Here is a 19,679-nt window from a genome sequence, read left to right as displayed (position 1 = left end):
CCAATCTACTCCTCGAACAGACTTCCTCCTCGGCTTCTCATCCCTTAGATGCATAGCGTGCTTCCTTCTTGTCCGCTAATATACTCTTTTGCAGCACCTTGTCCTTCAGATGCACCAAGCTTATCGACTCACTTCCCTTGCTATCCTTCTTGCTAGCTGCGTCTTTCGCTCGACTTCTTGTGTTTCTAAGTCTCTGCACACTGAGATACAAGGCATAAAAAATGAAGGACATAATTTAACTCGGTTGATTATATCAAAATTAATTTTTGGTACTTATAGGAACAAAATTCTCCTGGTCTCCTCCAAAGTACCAAATTCAACAAAAATTTTAGGACACTTTTTCATAATGACAATCGAAGTTCACAATTAAAAAATTTAATTCCCGAAAGCTCAAAATTTCAAATATACAAAAAAATGAAGATTAAAGATTGGATTTTATGGGTTAAGGGATTAGCATGTAGTACACGAATAGAAAAACTATGCCACATCTTGAAAATTCCACAAATAATGGTAAGAAAAATAGTCTTGCGAAGGGAAAAAAAGCCACATCTTGAAAATTCCACAAATAATGGTAAGAAACAGAGTTGAGAAGGGAAAAAAATTAATAAGGCAACGACAAAAAAAAAAAAACAAGAGTTGTTCACTACAAAAAATTTGAGATGCAACCCCATCTAAATAAACAATAATTTTTAAAAAAATGATTATCATTTTTTCATTTAACAATGATTTTATTAAAAATCATTATTGTTGGATACTTTCGTTTTTTTAAGACAATAGTTTTTAATAAACGGTTGTTTTATGCATGTCAAAGATAATAATTTTTAAAAATCATTATTTTTTAGATTATTTTTTTGGTACCTAATTTTTATCAACAGTTGTCTATTAATAATATTTATATGCTAATAAACAATTGTTTTATTAAATCGTTGTGTGTATGTGTTTTGGTGACTAAGACAATGTCAATTATTTTATAACCCGAACTTTTTTTTCCCAGTTCCTCCTTCAGTCGCGTGTGGCCATTTTCCGCAACGCCTATTGAAGCACAGCTACCTTTGTCGACCTCTGCTCCTCCATCTCCTCTGCTACTCACTTTGCGACCGCACAGGGCTCTTCCCTTCCACTGCTCTTCCTTCTCCCTTCGCCTTCCCAACCATCTCACATGCCCTCACTGCCGCTAGAGCCCCATCATCCGACGGAGCACGACGCCTTCCTTGTTGCCGCCGCTCCTTCCCAGAGTTCTTGGGTGAGGGTAAGGTATTATCCTCTCGACCCTCCTTGCTTTTCTTCGTCCCCCTTCGTAATTCTTCACCTTGTCTGTTGTTGGTTTTCCTACTTCCAGTTGTTAGTATTCTAGGTGATTCGAACTGTGTGCCTTTATGTGAATGATTTTTTTGCTCATTGATTTTATTTTTCCCATCCTCCTTGGTCCATTATTTCGTAAGGCTGAAGGGCTCAATTTTTTTGTTCTCTTAAACAACCCCAGTTTTTGATAAATTTTTAGATAGCGTAACTTTCCTTGTCCTGCTCGATCTCTTCATCTCTTATATGTAGTGTTATTCATAGTTTCCCTTTTTCATTTTTCATGATTTTCAGCTATTCATTAGCTTTTCCTTTTTCAAGATCTCACAGTTTTATGCATTCTAGTGATAGCATCTTATTTCAATTGTATGCAGATCTCTCTATGGTTGGTTTTGTGGCGGAAGCCAATCCTAGCCATGGTCATTGTTGCCAAGATATTCTTTGCAGGTTTGCTTGATACTGCATTTTCAACTCCCCATTTTACGAGTGTTAATGTATTATGGAAATATTTTTCACTTTCGCAGTTGTGAACAGATGTGTACCAGAGATATTCAATTTTTTGTTTTCATCATTCTTTTTCTATAACATGTTTTGGAGATTTAAGTCTCATCAACACGCTTTGTCTGATGTGAACTAGAGATATTCAAAAAAAAATAATCATTATTTTTTCAGTAACATGTTTTGGGGATTTTAATTAGTGGCCTCTAGTTATTTAGTTTTCATGTGTTACTCCAATATCCAGTTTAGCTAAGGCAAGGCTTAGGCCTTAGCTTTTCGAGCCTTTTGTGTTTACATGTTTGTCAGTTTGTTGGTTTTGGCCCACATCCAATTCCTAGTTTACGGGCAACCTAAAATTAGTAACCAAACATGCAAAGTGTCAAAATGTTTCCAGCCATCTCGAGGGAAAAAAAACCTTGTATGATGCTACAGGACTTTCTTTTATATGACTGCACAATGCTTCATTAGTATAGCTCCTTTTAATTTGGTCAAATTTGTGGTGGCTTTTAACTATAAGAATGCCTTTTCTGATTGTTATGATTTGTAAATGCTATAGAGACTTGGTATGAAATCCTAATTATTGATTTTGTAGATGTTCATCAATGCTTTTGATAAAGCTGCCGACTTGGATGTTCTAGATCACCCAATTCCGAACTTCATCTACTACATGGTATTATATTGTTTTGTATTGATAAACTGTTTTGTCTCAGTTTTTCTGGCTTCAAACTGTGTCACCAGGGATTTTTTTCTTTCAGTTTACTGAGCTTCTATGTTATTTGCTAACTCTTGCTTGATTGCAAGTATTCATGTTCCTTGAGTAACTCTAAGTATTGACCTTCATATTTATTGTTTTACAATTTTTAGTTGTTTTGTTTTTGCATACATGTTACTACCAATTATGTAAATCAAACTTCTTGTTCATAATGAATCTCAGCAAGGTTTTGTTCCTGATGGAAATGATGTAATGTTCATAATAGTTCATTATGTCTATGAAACACGTATACTTTAAATGAAATTAACTCTTTTACATAGTGTTCATAATAGCTCTAAATAGTTTGGTTGTTTCATTATTAATTATGTAAAAAGTTCAGATTCCTTATAGATAAATGTTTAATACTTTGTGATCAATCACTACTTAATGTAAATTGTGTCCCTCTTTTTCACTTTTTTCTTGCCGATTTTTGAATTTTGATGTTTTATTCCTGTCACAGCAGCATCTGCTCATGATTCACATGATTCTTTCTTAATGGTTGAATGTTGATGTGAAATTTATCTCTTATTGTCACCTATGCCTTTCAAATTTGCTGACAGTTGCAAGAGGTTTGTTTTTTTTCATACAATTCTTCTTCTATTGAGGTCTATTTTTTTTTAGAAGCTTATCTTGTAGTCTAGATGCATGAAATGTAATAATATTACATTTCAATTATTTGATGGTTATGTGACATTTAGACTGTGCAATTAGAATCAGGTGTTCAATTTTGATTTCTGATTTGTAATATATATCTTTATTCGAGCAGGTGTCCTGAAGAGTACTAGGAAGAATGGCGAAAAGTTGAAAAAATGGAGAAACTTTAGCAGGTTAAGGAACACTGGGAGCTGCAGTGTCGCCTCTTCACCGGCATCTAAGCAAAAAAAATCTCATGTGTTGTAAATATTATTTTCGAATGTTAGAAAATTGTATATTAAATTTTATTTTCAAATTTAGTATTTTGAAAGATTTATAATATTAAAAAATTATATATTAATTTTTTTTGTTTTTTATCTAACAAAGACAATGATTTTTTACCATTGTCGTAGACAGTATAAAATTATTGTTAAAAGCACACACTCAAAGAAAAAATAATGGTTTTTCACTATTGTCTTGGAGCGTGTACCTTTAAGAACAGGACTTGTAAATTGCCTACGACAACGGTGAAAAATTGTTATCTTTAGTCTTTTTTTTTCTTGTAGTGGTTGAAGACTTAAAGTGAGCAGAAGAAGAAGAAAAGAAAACGCAAGTCCTACTAACAGCTGCACATCAGTCAAAGAAAAAAAGAGATACTATAGAGAGCTTCAAATAGAAAAAAGAGAAGACCTCTGCTTTTGAGTCTTTCTTCTCTGTTCCACGGGCCATAGCTCTCACTGTTTGTTTAGCTCAGCCACAAATCCCCAATTTTCCATTTGTTTGCTGCGCTTTGCAAATTGCAACTTAAAAGGGTAAAAGAAAAAGGCAATGTCAAAAAATTCTAAAATATGAATTTGGGTCCAATTATTCAAGACCCTAATTATATGTTTATAATATATAATACTAAAGAAAAATTTTGAGGGCCTCTTAAATTCTGGGCCCAGGGTCATTGGCCTTCCTCCAGGGCCAATCTTGAAATAAATTTGATCATCTGTCTATATCATCTGGGGATTCTTTACAATGTTTAATTGCTGAACGTATGCTGGAATTGTTGATATGGAGCTTGATGCTAATGTATCTTCAAAAGATGTGGATCTTGTAGCAGTACATGGGAACAAAAATTCCGTTTCTTTGACACCTTTGCATGGAAGCTGGTTTTTATTGTGTTGGGGCGGGGGCATTGGGGGCGAGTACCTCACTTTTGCCATTAGAGAATTGGTTTTTATCGATCCTAGATTCGATGTTATTTGGTTCATTTTTTTTTTATATAATTGGTTTCATCTATTGACCACGAGCATAGCTGAGGTGGTAAGTGAATAAAGATTTGTCACTTAAGGTTGAGGGGTACCGAATCTCGGGGCAAGCAGGGCATAAATCTTTGCACCCTATATAACTCACTCCTCATCCACTTGCCTCCTCAGTCATTATGATTTATCTCTTCCATGTTGGTCCTGGGATGAGATAGGCTGTGAGAGATGTCTGGATGAGTGTAATCACTTTTTGCTACAATAAAATTGGTTACTATCACCCCCATGGATTGGTGCAGTTGGTTCGTGCAAGGATGTTGTTACCAATAGGTCTAAGGTCGATTCCTAGTTGGTGTGTAATGCTCCGCTAGTTACCTCAACTTCTCTTTTCATGCGCTGCTGTTGTTGGGCGAAACCCCCTTGATTTATCTCCCTTCTATACTATACAATGGAGGGCCACCCTGGAGGGACCGAGAGACTGTGATAATTTCATCTTTTGTTGCCAATAGAATTAGTTTCTATCGCCCCAAGGGGTTGATACTCAGGTAGTGATGATTTGTCATATTTACCTATCTATATCTTATAGTGAGATTGATGATACTGAGCCACCTAAGGTGACCGCATCACCTTTTGCTATGTTAGAATTCATGTTTATCATCCCACGGGCGTAACTGAGTTGGTATTTGAATGATATATTTATACCACATGAGTAAATTTGAATCTCATGTGATTTATTCCCTTAGGAAATAAATTTCTCCTAGCTAAGAGGTCATTTAATATTGTAATTCACTTCTCATTCACAAAGTCTTATGGCGAGCAACGGAGGAGCACTTAAAAATGAGCGTAATCATTTTTTTTAATCATAGAGTTGGTTTCTATCATCTCAGAGTTTTATGCAGCGTTACCATGTCGGACATGGGAGATGTTGTCTGAGATGACGGGAGAGAAAATGACTCTAAGGTAGCTTCTTTTTGTTAAGAATAAAATTTCTTCATGTATTTCTCTTTGTACAATAGTACAATTTGGATTGTAACTGAGCATCCAATCCAATTTGTCTGAGCGCTCAATTTGTTTACTATCGTTCATTCGTGAAAATAAAAATTTAAGACGATGATGACTAGATGAGGAGTTATTTGTATTTTCAAATTTATTTTGATGATCGATGAAAAATTTCTATAGGATTAGACTGATCATTTTTAGATTAATTGGATCGTAACATCAAGATATCGGGATTATCATACTTTTTCTTTACTAATTTGAAGTTTTTATTTTTGTTCAAGTTCCAACTTGACGGTCTAATTATATATTTTTAATAATTTATCTTTTTTCATATAATTTAAAGACGGACTATAAAAAAACAACTAAAGTAATGTAATCATCTTTATTATAATTATTTTAACATCAAGATATCGGGATTATCTTACTTTTTCTTTACTAATTTGAACTTTATTTTTGTTCAAGTTCCAATTTGACAATCTAATTATATATTTTTAATAATTTATCTTTTTTCATATAATTTAAAGACGGACTATAAAAAAACATCTAAAGTAATGTAATCATCTTTATTATAATTATTTTTGTCCAGATTGGTCTACAAATTCAAACTAGTAGAGAATAAGAGCAGTAAATAAAGGACATACTCATAACACAATGCAAGTTCCTGTTGCACATCAGACAAAAAGAACTAAAAGAGATTACAAAATAGAGTTCAAAAGCCACCTAGACTGCAACTAAGTTGACAACAAGGTACTCGTACTATTTTAACTATTTTAAGGAATGCATTAATTTACAATAAATTTAGACCTAACCGATTCAATTTATCATACAATATCAATGAATGCCTTAATCTAAAACAAAACGGCATATGAATTTTTATATTTGTATTGGGGCTTGATTTTACCGATTGAATGCCTTAATCTAAAACAAAACGGCATATGATCACAATGACAAGTTTATAACCGGGTTAAGAAACCTAGAGGTTAATTGGGTACAAAGAACCTTGAATTGACTATGAATTAATGAGTTAAAATTCAAGACAATTTCTCCAAAGATTGAAATTCCAAGAACAGTAAACAGTTTCTTGAAAAAAATAACCCGATATAATCTTTTCTCAAGCTTCCCATCATGCAAGAAGATTCAAGCAAAAATAAAAAAAATATGATATAATTCCATTTAAATATAGATGAAAGTGGGATAAAGGTTTGATTGGTGCTGCCTCCATCATGCAAAATCAAAGATATCCTCGTAAGCAGTCATCATAATCGTCATCACTATCTCCCATGTAATCGTCATCACTACCACCATAATTATCAGATGTTCCAAGCCCTTTGCCATCCTTGTTATGAGGATTATCTGCATGATCATCCTTCTTGTGGCGAGTTCTAAAAGTAAATGGCAAGCTGAGTTCATTATCTTCCTGTGATAACGTTATCAAAGATTCAGTTTAAGGATCGACTACAGAGAAAAACAAAGTAAATAACAATCAAAACAAATGATATCAATAAAAATATAAAATAAAGCTGAGAGAACCTTAGGAATGACAAAGTAGGCTACACCCCTTTTATCAAGGCCGACATCTCAGTGTACAAAATATAAGCGAACATATTGTTAAAGATTGGAAAAACAATTAAAACTTGGAACTAACACACCGCTAAAGGATGATCATGAGAAACAACTAAAAGTAAAACCATGACATACATATATTAATTACATATACCTTATTATTGGGCATGGTTATGTGCATAGAAAAATAGACATATAATATATTCATTCTTCTAACCTAAGTTAAATTGGCCTGAATATTAAGATTGTGCAATAAAAATGGCAAGGTCACGAATAAAAATTCCTTATTATAATCACTTATCGCATGTGTGTTCAATGGAAGAAGTTCAATTCATTTGATTTAATCAAACAATTTAAACAGCACAAATAAAGGCAAGAATGAAACTACACATACCTCATCAGAGTCAAAATCAAGGATTGCTGTGAACTGCAAAACAAAAGAACAAAAAAAAGTTCACATAAGAAAAGTATATGCAATAAACCCCCCTACTGATTAGTAGAGGCCCTAAAAACAGACTAAGCCAAGAAACCTCATAAAAGAATCAACGTCAGCACAGAAAGTAACCTGGTATTTAACTCTATCTTCATACTTCAATGAAACAGGTTGTGGTTCTTCATTCTTCCATAACTCTTCAAGTTTGTTCATTTGTTGATCGCTTATTTGCCATGCTCTAAGTTGTTCCTGTTCTGAAGGTACCTGTAAGAGAAACCAGAGTAAGTGATATGTGGGCATGCAGAACAGCTACAAAATGTTAGTGAAAGAACCAAACCTTAACAAGCCATGGTAGGAAACATCCATCCTCAATGAGTGGACGCCATTGACTAAGATCCCAATTCATGCCCCTTGTTACATTGACATTCGAACAACGTTCTCTGCAGAGAAAGGCGCCACTTCCTGTTGTAGAAGAAGTAAATCCAAGACGAAAAACATTCCTGCAACCGCAATTATGGCATTCAATAGTCTCTCCGAGTGGACTGTCATCGGGGAGCCAAACTTCCGTGTGATTTGCTCGCACCTAAAATCAATTAATATAAAAAAAAAACACATGAACCAGAAATGCAATATTCTGTAATGGCATCCCACTCAACAACGGCAGCTCTAACAAAATAAACAATTGCAGTTTCTTAACGATCAACCAAATGGAAGTTGTATAAATCAACAAGATACTCTAACATATGCTTAAATGTTGTATTAAAAATGTAAATACCACCTTTAAATGTAGCCCAATGATTTATAACATAAAGCAGTATATGATACCAAGATGGCTAGTGAATTATACTTCACTTATCAGGCTAGTCTAGTAATCAAACTTCAGAATGTGGCAGATGAAAATTGAAATAGATGAATGAATAGAAGGATTAACGATGGTAAAAAAAACTTATCTTTCTCCCAAATTTTGCTAACTTGAGGGGTCAATAAACTTAAATTTATTTTTCTGACAGAACCGTATAATATATGTTTCCAACATAAGGAAGTATATTATTAAAAGAGGGAGTGAACATCTCAAATTAGACTATTATAATGTAGGCGGCCTTAACAAGTATCCATAATGGGCTCTTATGTTTTCTAACAAAAAATAAAACTATTAAGTAAATGGTTAAATTGAGTATCATATGAGGGAGTTGAGAATAAAAATATATAAAGAGGGCAAAATATATAGAAAATCGTTTAATAACTTTTATGATGTTTTTCAGTTATGCGATGTGCTTAGCATGTTCAAATACCAGATGATTCACGATATGAGAACCCCCTGTGTTCCCCTGCAACCGACAAAACCACTTCCAGCACATCGAAATGTTGCACCTGACGAGACACTCCGGATCCTCCACACCACAATATTGGCACGCGTGCTCCGTAAAATCACTCTCGCCAGACTCGTAACTTTCATCCCCACTCTCCTCGAAGTTGAGCTCGTTCATCCCGGCAGTCAGGGTATCAACCGCCGCGGCAGCCGCCTGCCCGCCAGCGGCCCCCATGGCCATGGAGGACGAGGAAGGACCGCCGAGGGGAGTCGATGAGGAAGGCGACGAGGTGGGCTCGGGAGAAAGATGATCGGATGCTGAGGAGTCCGGCGCGGGCTCGGGCGGTGGCTGGGGATGGGGCCCAGCGGGGGATCGGGAGGGCTGCGAGAGATCCTGGAAATCCATGTAGTCGTCGAAATCGTCCTGGGTGTTGAACTCGAGGAAAGTGTACGCGTGACCGCCGGTGTCCGGCTGCAAAGCCGTCTCGTAGAGGTTGTTGGCCGACTGCGCCGCCATAGCTAGCCCCGTCCCAGGTTACGTAGATAACAGGAGGTAAATCAGGGCGACCGGCCGTCGTAGAGGTTTGTGTTTTTTTTTTCTTGCGAAAATTGATTTCTTACTCCATTATTATATTATATGGAATCTGCCACCTGTAATCAATTCGGCATCCGTGAGACAGAAGCCTTGCAATTTAGGTCTTAAAATTTTATCTTAATTATATAATTTTGTAAAATTATTATTAAATTTAGAAAGTGCACATTCATTGAATTACCAACATGGTTTAGGTTTATCATGGAGTAACGCACAACAATAATTAATAACCATTTCAATAATAATAATTCGATGTTATGTTAATAAATTTTATTATTTAATATATGTTTCTTGAGCAGCCTCATAGTTTTTGCAATTGTCAAAATGCCCCTATTTCTATTTATCAGCCGGATACTTTTTCACTACGTATCTATTTTTTTTTTCAAAGAACGATTTATTTCTTAAATTTCAAATCATTGATAGCTAATTCAAAGGGGTCGGATCCTCTGATCCTCTTATCTTGGTCCATTTTTAGACCAAAATAAAGAGATTAGTGGAAGATAATATCGACCCTCTAATCCTCTTATCCTGGTTCACTTATGGACCAAAATAAAGGGATTGGTGGAAGATAATAATCCCCCACCTATTAACAGGTGGGAGCCATTGCCCCCCATCAATGCAAAGGTTGGACCAAGGACTGGTCTAGCCTTTGTGAACCAAAGGATCTGATCCCAATTCAAAATTCTTTGTAGTCAATTAACTCCCGGGTTATGGTGTAGTAGAAGAGCGCCCAGTTATCATCTAAATATTTATGATTTGATTTCTAATTACGATATATTTATAAGAAATTTTCTTTTAAATAGGACACATAACTAAAAGATATTGGACTTCTGAGCAGCCCGCCACAGCAATTCTTGATTTATCAGTGACTAGTAAAAAATTTCAATTAAGTCAAATTAATTAATCATTGTTTTAATCAAATAACTTTTAGGTTTCTTAACTCCATTACATGACTAGTAAACTTTTGCCATCGTGATCATATGCCGTTTTGTTTTAATTTTTATATTTGTCTTATAATAAGACATTCATTAATATTGTATGATAAACTGCATCAGTTAACTCTCATTTTGTTGTAAATTAATACATTTTTAAATTTAAACGCTATTTTATAATCTCTTTTAGTTCATTTTCTCTGATATGCAACGGTAACTTGCATCTTGTCATGAGCATGACCTATATTTGCCTCTTTAACAAGTTAAATGTCACACCCGACGCAACTAGTTTGATTTTATAGACCAACCTGAACTGAAATAAGAACTTTAAATTGGTAAAGAAAAAGCATGTTTAGATTGATTTAATCTTAATTTATTTTCAATCAAACCAATAGCAAAGTCTCTTAACAATATTTGATCCTAAAAGTTGATTAAAGAATCTCCACGGTTAATGCTCTGACCACTTACAATATAGCTAATGTGATATTTTATCAGATAAATGAGGGACAAAAACAAAAACTAATATTCACATAAAACTAAAAATTAAATAGGAATTTCTAGAAATATAGGGCAGGAAAACTTGAAGCTAGGAACATAATTTGAAAGAAATTTTACAAATTAAGCGCCAAAATATGTAATACTCTTATGTACAAGAATCAGTTAATTTAGCTTAATACTTGTGTTACATATAAAATTTTTAATTCCGGCCTCGTTGATTTTGAAAAGGTTTACCTGCTAAAAATTTGATTATCAATTTTCCTCCACGAGTAACCAGTATTAAGTATTTCAATGGAATCATTCATCTACTTGCATATTTTAAATGAATTATTATAAATAATATATAATAAAAAAAGTAGTTAAATTTAGGGAAAAATACCTTTAACCCCTTTAATTTCTATCCATTAGTATTTTGCCTCTCCTATATTTTAAAAATAACATTTAACTCTTTTTGACCAAAGTAAAAAAAAATTACAAAAGATAATTATGTCCTTGTCTTTTTAATATATATTTTTTAATAATCATTAGAGGAAAAAATAAAATTGAATTTATTGATAATTTACATCCATTTATGTACCGTTTATTGATATCTAAACTAATTCTAGACAATTCAAAATCCTAATTGATATTTTCATTATATGGATAGCTACTGATTTACTAATTAAAATCAATAAATTGTATGTAATCTCAGACAATATAAAAATTAATACCTAATTATATGAATAAAATAAAATTAAATAGTTTAAAATGCATATTTTTGTAACTCTGGCTACGCAGCCTTCGAATACAATGTATAATAATTCTTTTCTTTACTTCCCCTTAAATTTAAAATTTTAGATCCGCTCTTGTTTACAATTATACAAGGTTCCGTGAAAATATGTGAATGTATAATTTTTTTTCTTACGCGAAGATAAATTTTCTTCGTCTTCTTCATCTTCTTCGAGCTCTTTTGTTTTTTCATGCATGCACGCAAACTTCACATCTCAGTTCATCATTAACTTGACCATCAAAGAGGGTAACACCAACAATGTCAACCCTCAATTGACAAGCTTTATTTTACAAAACACTGAGGGCGGACGCACGATAAATCGACATTACCATAAATCCGAGCGAGTGACGAAGGACACCGTCACTAGATGCTTCTATATTTCTTTTATTCTTTTATATATTTTTTTTTCTCTGTGTACATCATCGATCCAACTAATCAATAATTTAAAAGTCAACCCCAAAGATATGTAATTATTCTCCATCAAATCGAAATATTTTTTTCTTTTAATATTATTGATCCTGTCCGAATCGTTGAACCAAAGGACGCTGGGCACGTGGCATGCTCCTAGTCGATGAAGTGAACCTCCGGCTGGTCGAACGAAGCTCCGGCGATCCTGCACAAAAGTCGAGCCGGGAAGGGGTTCCCGGCGACGACCCTCCGATGCTCAAGTCAGGTAAGTGGTGGAAAAAGTGGCTGCCAAGCTTGTATCATGCGTACCTTTGGCGAAGTAATAGGCTCTTTATATAGGACGGAGAAGGAACTAATGCACGCCCACCGAGGTGCATACGTGTCAGCAACCCATACCCCGGTATGCACTTGTCAGAGAGCTTACCTGACACCATACTGCTACAGTCCGAGCATGTTCTTCGATGGGACAACAGGACCCCCCGTTGTCAGACTAGAAGTATGGCGTAGCCATACGACTTGACGGCTGTCAGAAGATGTTCCCGTCTTTTACCCACCGCCTGACCGGGACGTCAGGCCGGCCGGGCGGGCGAAGAACGTCGTCCGGACGGCCTTAATTCTTTACGCCGGCCGGGCGGCACGTCCTTCCGCTCGGTCATTATGTACTGCTTCATTTGAGCGTCGGAACCCTGGTCCCTACCAGGGTGCCTTTTAATATCAGATTTCCCTTTCTTCCGAGTCCGATCGGCTCGTCCTTTTCCGGCGAGCCACTGGACCCTTTGACCTCCCCGCGGCGTTGATCCCTCCTTGTGGGGTTCCGGATTCTTACCGCCGGATCACTTGCCTTCCTCTCGAGTCTAGTCGAAGGAGGCAAAGTCCGACTGACTGGATTGCCGATCTGCCCGAGCAATGATCATTGCATTAGGCCGCTCGGCCAGGCATAAGGATGCTTACCCGTGCGGCGATATCTGTCCGTTCGGCAATACTTTGTCCATGCCTTGTGTTTTCTTGGAATCGACGTCCGCTGTTCTCCCATACTACCCGTCACGTGCTCTGTGCACGGTAAGGGGAGCTCATTAAATGCGGCTAGTAACCGGCTGACACGTGGCGATCGTGCATTTGTCAGCGTATGGCGGTTGCGTCACTTCCGATGGGACAGCCGCCGTTTGAAATGGACGACTAGATGACAACCTCGATACCGACGACCTGGATCGGACGGTGGAGATCGCTCCCGGGCGGCGATATAAGGCCCTTGACTCCGTTTCCGCCGCATTTCGTCCTCTTCGTTTCCAGACTCCTGTCGTTCCTCCTTTCGCCGGCGACCTTGTGCTCAGGCTTTCCGACGACCACACGGCTTCTTCCGATCATCTCCCTCGCTTGTAAGACCCTTTTTCTCGCTCCAGACGCATTCTTCTTTCTGTTAATCATCCTTTTCAGTCGGTTTTCCTCCATTGCTTGAACCCTCCTCTTCTATCCCGCATTCTGGCCTTTCGATCATGACCAGTACCTCGCAGTCAACCGGCGGTACTCCGGGTCTTTGGTACTCGAACATGGAAAGTCGGTTCGACGAGGAAGACGCCTTGCACCTCACTCGAGCATATGACCTACCGATCGACCACCAAATAGTGTTAGCCACACCGTCCGATCGGCCTCACGATCCGCCGCCCGGCACTGTTGTTTTCTTCCGGGACCAATTCCTGGCCGGACTACGTTTTCCACCTCACAAGTTTTTCTTAGAAGTTTGCAATTATTTCCGCATTCCGCTCGGCCAGGTAGTTCCCAATTCTATTAGGTTGCTGAGCGGAGTGATAGTTTTGTTCAAACTGAACGGCATTCCCTTAACCCCAAAAATCTTCCACTACTTCTACTATCCTAAGCAAGCCGAGTGGGGCACCTTTGTTTTCCAGTCTAGGATAGGCTTCGTCCTTTTTGATAATATGCCGAGCTCCAACAAATATTGGAAGGAGCATTTTTTCTATATACGCTTTCCCGAGCGGCCCACTTTCCGCACCAAGTGGCAGACGGCTATGCCCGCGCAACCGGAGCTCGGCAAGTTTAGAGGCGACGCGGACTATCTCCATGCAGCCGAACAGCTAGTCGGTCAGCGCTATCATATTGACAAGATGCTCCTCCCAGGAGTAATGCATATATTCGGCTTGTCTTCTACCCCAGCCGATCTGCCTTGTAGTATGAGTAAGCTCCCCTATCTTCCCCTTTATTTTGTTCTAACTGATTTATTTTCTGCTTTTGCAGCTAAGGTCATGTGGCGCGCCAGAGCTACCGAGAAGGTCAAATTGAAGGCCGCTCGGATTGAGGCGGTGACGAGCAAGGAGGCCGCCGAACGGGGCCTTTCTCCGGCTGATCCGGCCGGCGAAGAAGGTGAGGGGACGCCAACGGTCCCTGAAGCCTCGGACGCCCCTGCCCCTCATGATGAGTCCGCGGGCAATATAGAACCTCCTACCGAAGCTGAGGTGGAGGACCGTTCGGCCGATGATGTGCCGCTACGCACTTGGAAACGCCGGCGACCGGAATTCGCACCTGCCTCTACACTTGATGAGCCACAACCTGAGCGGGGCGCAGATGCGCCGGTGCTGTCTGGGACGGTTTCCCTCGAGAGTACCCCGACCCCTCAGGATTCTCCGAGGGCCAGCTTGGAGGTGCCGCCGTCTAGCCCTTCAAGGACTCGGCGCCGTATGAGGCGTTTAGGCGAGCTACCCTCCTCTTCTGCTGGTGGGCCGTCTCAGAACGAGCCGAGCGGCCAAAATTTACTTAAAACCGTTTTGCGCCTCCCTTCGGAGGCGTACATGGCTGCTGCTGATCGACCGGTGTTTCCTAAGCAGATGATCACCCTGACTGGCCCTCTTGCACAAGCTTGGCTAGATGCTCGGAGTCGGATAGCCAAGTTGACTCCCGGGCAGCTCGGCGCCCCCCCCCTCTTCTCTCTCCTATTTGAAGTTTTTAACCTGTCCACGTTTGCTAGCAGAACTGGGTGGAGCAGATCGCCATTAGTGATCGGTTGGCCGAACTGGAGGAGGAACTGAAGAAACAAAAAGCAGCGGGGGACACTAGGCAGTCAACGGCCGCTATAGAGAAGGCCAAAAAATCGTTGGAAGCCGAACGAAAACGAGCTAATGATTTGGCGAGCAAGGTCGTTCGGCTTGAAACGATGATTAAACAACAAGACAAGGAGATCAAGACGGCGACCACTCGGAAGCAACAGGCCATCAACGATATGGACCTCATGAAGGTGGAGATCCGAGGGCTGGAGCAACGCATCAAGGACCTGGATGCTCTGCTGGCGACCGAGAAGGAGAGCCGCTCGGCTGATCTCCAAAGGTTCGATGGAGACTTGAAGGGTCTCCAAGCTGCTAGCGACGCTGCCCATGCCGCGCTCAAAGAATATCAAGAGGGGGAGTCGGCCCGCTCGGACAAAGTGAGGAAGGCGTTCCTCCTCTCGGAAGACTTCGGAGAGAAGTTTACCAACAAGATATCCCTCACGTTCGAGGAGGCAATCAAGGCGGCGGTGGGCTATCTGAAGACCAAAGGTCACCTGCCTGCCGAGCTGTCCATCCCCCCCGAGGATCTAGCGAGTGTGATGGACACCATCCCCGACGCTCTTTTTGATTTTGACGTGTGAGGAGAGTTTTTATAAACTTCTTTGTATTCCCGCCGTTCGGCCCTACTTATCGCTGTAATGACCTTTTTTGGCTTGCATAATAGATAATCTTCTGTTCCTCTCATCTTTTATGTTGGCCAGGAATTTTTTCCCCCATCGCGACTAAGTGTTCTTTAAAACTCTCCCGCTCGACACCTTGCTATACCAGACAAGCGAATTGTCTTCAATGTATTTCATAATGCAACTGAGCAGCCATTCGGCGCACGGACCTCGCTCGTTCAGTTGCTCGCATTTTTAATTCCGATTAACCATCTTTTGCTTCGCGCCTCACCTCAGGGGTTTTTGCTGGATTTTCGCAAGGCCTTCCGCTCAGACATTTATAGATGCCGGCTCGTCTCTAAATATTTAACGTCGGAGCTCGACGGCGCGGGTATTTTATAGCCGGTCGGCGCGGCTCTACGGTTTAACGTCTGGGCTAGACGGCCTTTCGCTCGGACGTTTATAGACGCCGGCTCGTCTCTCGATATTTAACGTCGAAGCTCGGCGGTTTTTCGCTCGGTTTAACGTCTGGGCTAGACGGCCTTCCGCTCGGACGTTTATAGGCGCCGGCTCGCCTCTCGATCTTTACCGTCGGAGCTCGACGGCGCGGGTATTTTATAGCCGGTCGGCGCGGCTCTACGGTTTAACGTCTGGGCTAGACGGCCTTTCGCTCGGACGTTTATAGACGCCGGCTCGTCTCTCGATATTTAACGTCGAAGCTCGACGGCGCGGGTTTTTATAGCCGATCGGCGCGGCTCTACGGTTTAACGTCTGGGCTAGACGGCCTTTCGCTCGGACGTTTATAGACGCCGGCTCGTCTCTCGATATTTAACGTCGGAGCTCGACGGCGCGGGTTTTTATAGCCGATCGGCGCGGCTCTACGGTTTAACGTCTGGGCTAGACGGCCTTTCGCTCGGACGTTTATAGACGCCGGCTCGTCTCTCGATATTTAACGTCGGAGCTCGACGGCGCGGGTTTTTATAGCCGATCAGCGCGGCTTTACGGTTTAACGTCTGGGCTAGACGGCCTTTCGCTCGGACGTTTATAGACACCGGCTCGTCTCTCGATATTTAACGTCGGAGCTCGACGGCGCAGGTTTTTATAGCCGATCGGCGCGGCTCTACGGTTTAACGTCTGGGCTAGACGGCCTTTCGCTCGGACGTTTATAGACGCCGGCTCGTCTCTCGATATTTAACGTCGGAGCTCGACGGCGCGGGTTTTTATAGCCGATCGGCGCGGCTCTACGGTTTAACGTCTGGGCTAGACGGCCTTCAAGGCTAACTCCTTACTAGGTCGAGCGACCTTGGCCTTCATATCATATCCTGCGCTCGAACAATATTTACCTCCGGTCGAACGACACGGGGCCTTCACGTAGTAAGCCCTTCGGCGGAGAATGGATGTTCCATGTGTTTTCATCTTTTTGCTTCCTGCATTACAGATACATAGGCGACTAGCATATACACCAAAATGGATTACATTCGTGCACCTTTCATCCAGCTCGATAAGGCTGGAGATGATTTGCACTCCATGGTCGATCCAGCTGCCGCCCGGCTTCATCTTCCAAATAATAGGCTCCCGAGCGGAGCTTTTCAATAACCTTGAAGGGACCCGCCCACGGTGCTTCTAGCTTGCCTACGTCGCCGACCGGCTTGACTTTCTTCCAGACTAGATCGCCGACCTGGAAGGATCTGGGGATTACGCGGCGGTTGTAATTTTGCTTCATCCGTTGTCGGTACGCCATCAGCCGGACGGACGCCTTGGCTCTTTCTTCTTCGACCAAATCCAGCTCCATGTTCCTCCGATCGGCGTTATCCTCATCATAGCTTTGGATCCGCGCGGATTCGACCCCAACTTCAACAGGAACGACCGCTTCGCCACCATATACGAGGTGGAAAGGCGTGACGCCCGTTCCTTCCTTCGGAGCCGTTCGGATGGCCCATAAGATGCCCGGCACCTCATCTGGCCAGCTTCCTCCGAGATGGTCGAGCCGAGTGCGTAGAATGCGAAGGATTTCCCGATTGGTCACTTCGGCTTGACCGTTGCTCTGGGGATAAGCCACAGACGTGAAGTGTTGCCCGGCACCTCATCTTCAAGCAACTTCCCTGTGAATTGCCGCCCGTTGTCGGACACAAGTCGACGCGGGATGCCAAACCGACAGATGATGTGTTGCCAGATGAATTTTTTAACCATCTGTTCGGTGATCTTTGCCAGCGGCTCGGCCTCCACCCACTTGGAAAAATAGTCGACCGTTACCAGCAAAAATTTCCTCTGCCCGGTCGCCATCAGAAATGGACCCACAATATCCATTCCCCATTGATCGAACGGACATGAGACGATTGATGCCTTCATCTCCTCTGCCGGTCGGTGGGAGAAGTTGTGATATTTCTGGCACGAAAGGCATGTAAATACTGTCCGAGCGGCGTCTGCTTGTAGAGTTGGCCAAAAGTACCCGGCCAAGAGGATCTTCTTGGCCAACGAGCGGCCGCCCGGATGTCCTCCGCATGACCCTTGATGAACTTCTTGGAGGATGTACGCCGCGTCTTCTGAGTTCACGCATTTTAGCAACGGGCGAGAGAAAGCTTTCTTGTAAAGCTGGTCGCCGATAAGTGTGAATCGACCGACCCTCCTTCTTAGCAGCCGGGCTTCATACTCACTGGATGGTGTGGCGCCTGAGCGGAGGAACTCTATGATGGGTGTCCGCCAGTCGCTTGGGAATGTAAGGCCTTCCATCCGGTCGACGTGTGCCACCAAAGATACCTGTTCAATTGGCTTCGGGATAACGACCGACGTTATAAAACTTGCTAGTTTGGCCAACTCATCGGCTGCTTGATTTTCTGCTCTGGGTATCTTCTGTACAATAACTTCTCTGAAATCAGCCTTGAGTTTCTCGAAGGCTTCAGCGTAGAGCTTGAGTCGAGCGCTATTAATTTCGAAGGTACCAGAGAGTTGCTGAGCGACCAACTGCGAATCCGAGTGAAGAGTGACCCGACCGGCTCCCACATGCCGAGCTGCCTGCAAGCCAGCTATGAGGGCCTCGTACTCGGCTTCATTGTTGGTAGCTTTATAATCCAGCCGGACGGATAAGTGCATCTTCTCTTCTTGAGGGGAGAGTAACAATATCCCAATCCCACTTCCGAGACGTGTGGACGACCCATCCATATATATTCTCCACATAGCTTCTGGTTCCGGCCTCTGCACCTCAGTCACAAAGTCGGCTAAGGATTGCGCTTTGATCGCCGAGCGGGGCTGATATTGGATATCAAATTCACTCAGCTCCGTCGTCCATTTGATGAGCCGTCCGGATGCCTTTGGATTTAGTAGCACGCGGCCGAGCGGGCTGTTGGTTTTGACCACGATTGTGTGCGCCAGGAAGTATGGACGAAGGCGCCGAGCGGCGAGAACCAGAGCGAAAGCCAGCTTTTCGAGCCCGGTGTAGCGTGATTCAACGTCTTTTAAAATGTGACTAAGGAAATACACAGGCTCTTCTCCGCTCGATCTCACCAAGGCTGAGCCGATTGCATGCTCGGTTGAAGACAAGTACATATGAAGTGGCTCACCTGCAGTCGGCTTGGCTAATACCGGAAGGAAGTTCAGATATGCCTTCAAATCTTCAAACGCCCGGTCGCATTCTTCGTCCCAGTAAAATTTTGTAGCTTTGCGTAAGATCTTGAAAAAAGGAAGGCTCCGGTCGGTGGTTTTGGAGATAAACCTGGACAGAGCGGTTATCCGACCGGTCAGACGCTGCACCTCCCTTGTATTTCTTGGAGGCGGCATGTCTTGTAGAGCTTTCACCTTGCTGGGATTGGCTTCGATGCCCCGCTCGGTCACTATGTATCCCAAGAAGCGTCCTCCTTTCGCTCCGAACAGGCACTTCTGGGGATTTAGCTTGACTCCGTACCTGCGCAGCGTTTGGAAGGTTTCTTCCATGTCTTTGAAGAGATCGGCCGCTCGGACGGACTTAATGTGAATGTCGTCCACATAAACTTCTAGATTCCGCCCGATCTGCCCTCTGAATACTTTATTCATCAACCGCTGATATGTGGCTCCCGCATTCTTCAGTCCGAACGGCATCACATTATAGCAATAAGTGTCATCG

The 19,679-nt window shown here is 41.6% G+C and overlaps 1 protein-coding gene and 1 long non-coding RNA gene across 2 annotated transcripts; one reads left to right on the top strand and one right to left on the bottom strand.

Moving 5' to 3' along the window:
• The first annotated feature begins 2,302 nt into the window (after positions 1–2,302).
• On the top strand, positions 2,303–3,416 carry LOC122018513. Its single transcript, XR_006121804.1, has 2 exons — positions 2,303–2,467; positions 3,315–3,416. It is a non-coding gene; the product is annotated as an uncharacterized LOC122018513 (long non-coding RNA).
• A 3,112-nt stretch (positions 3,417–6,528) lies between these two features.
• LOC122019466 (regulator of nonsense transcripts 1 homolog) lies at positions 6,529–9,249 on the bottom strand. The gene is made up of 5 exons (XM_042576927.1): positions 8,716–9,249; positions 7,761–8,006; positions 7,556–7,687; positions 7,385–7,417; positions 6,529–6,844 (listed from the first exon to the last, which is right to left on the bottom strand). The coding sequence occupies exons 1-5, from the start codon at positions 9,247–9,249 to the stop codon at positions 6,659–6,661; spliced, it is 1,131 nt and encodes a 376-aa protein (XP_042432861.1). The 3' UTR covers positions 6,529–6,658.
• Positions 9,250–19,679: the final 10,430 nt, after the last annotated feature.

This window comes from Zingiber officinale, chromosome 9A (genome assembly GCF_018446385.1).
Source record: "Zingiber officinale cultivar Zhangliang chromosome 9A, Zo_v1.1, whole genome shotgun sequence".
NCBI lineage: Eukaryota > Viridiplantae > Streptophyta > Magnoliopsida > Zingiberales > Zingiberaceae > Zingiber > Zingiber officinale.
The sequence above is the reverse complement of the archived record's forward strand: the minus strand, read 5'-3'. Positions and strand labels throughout refer to the sequence as shown.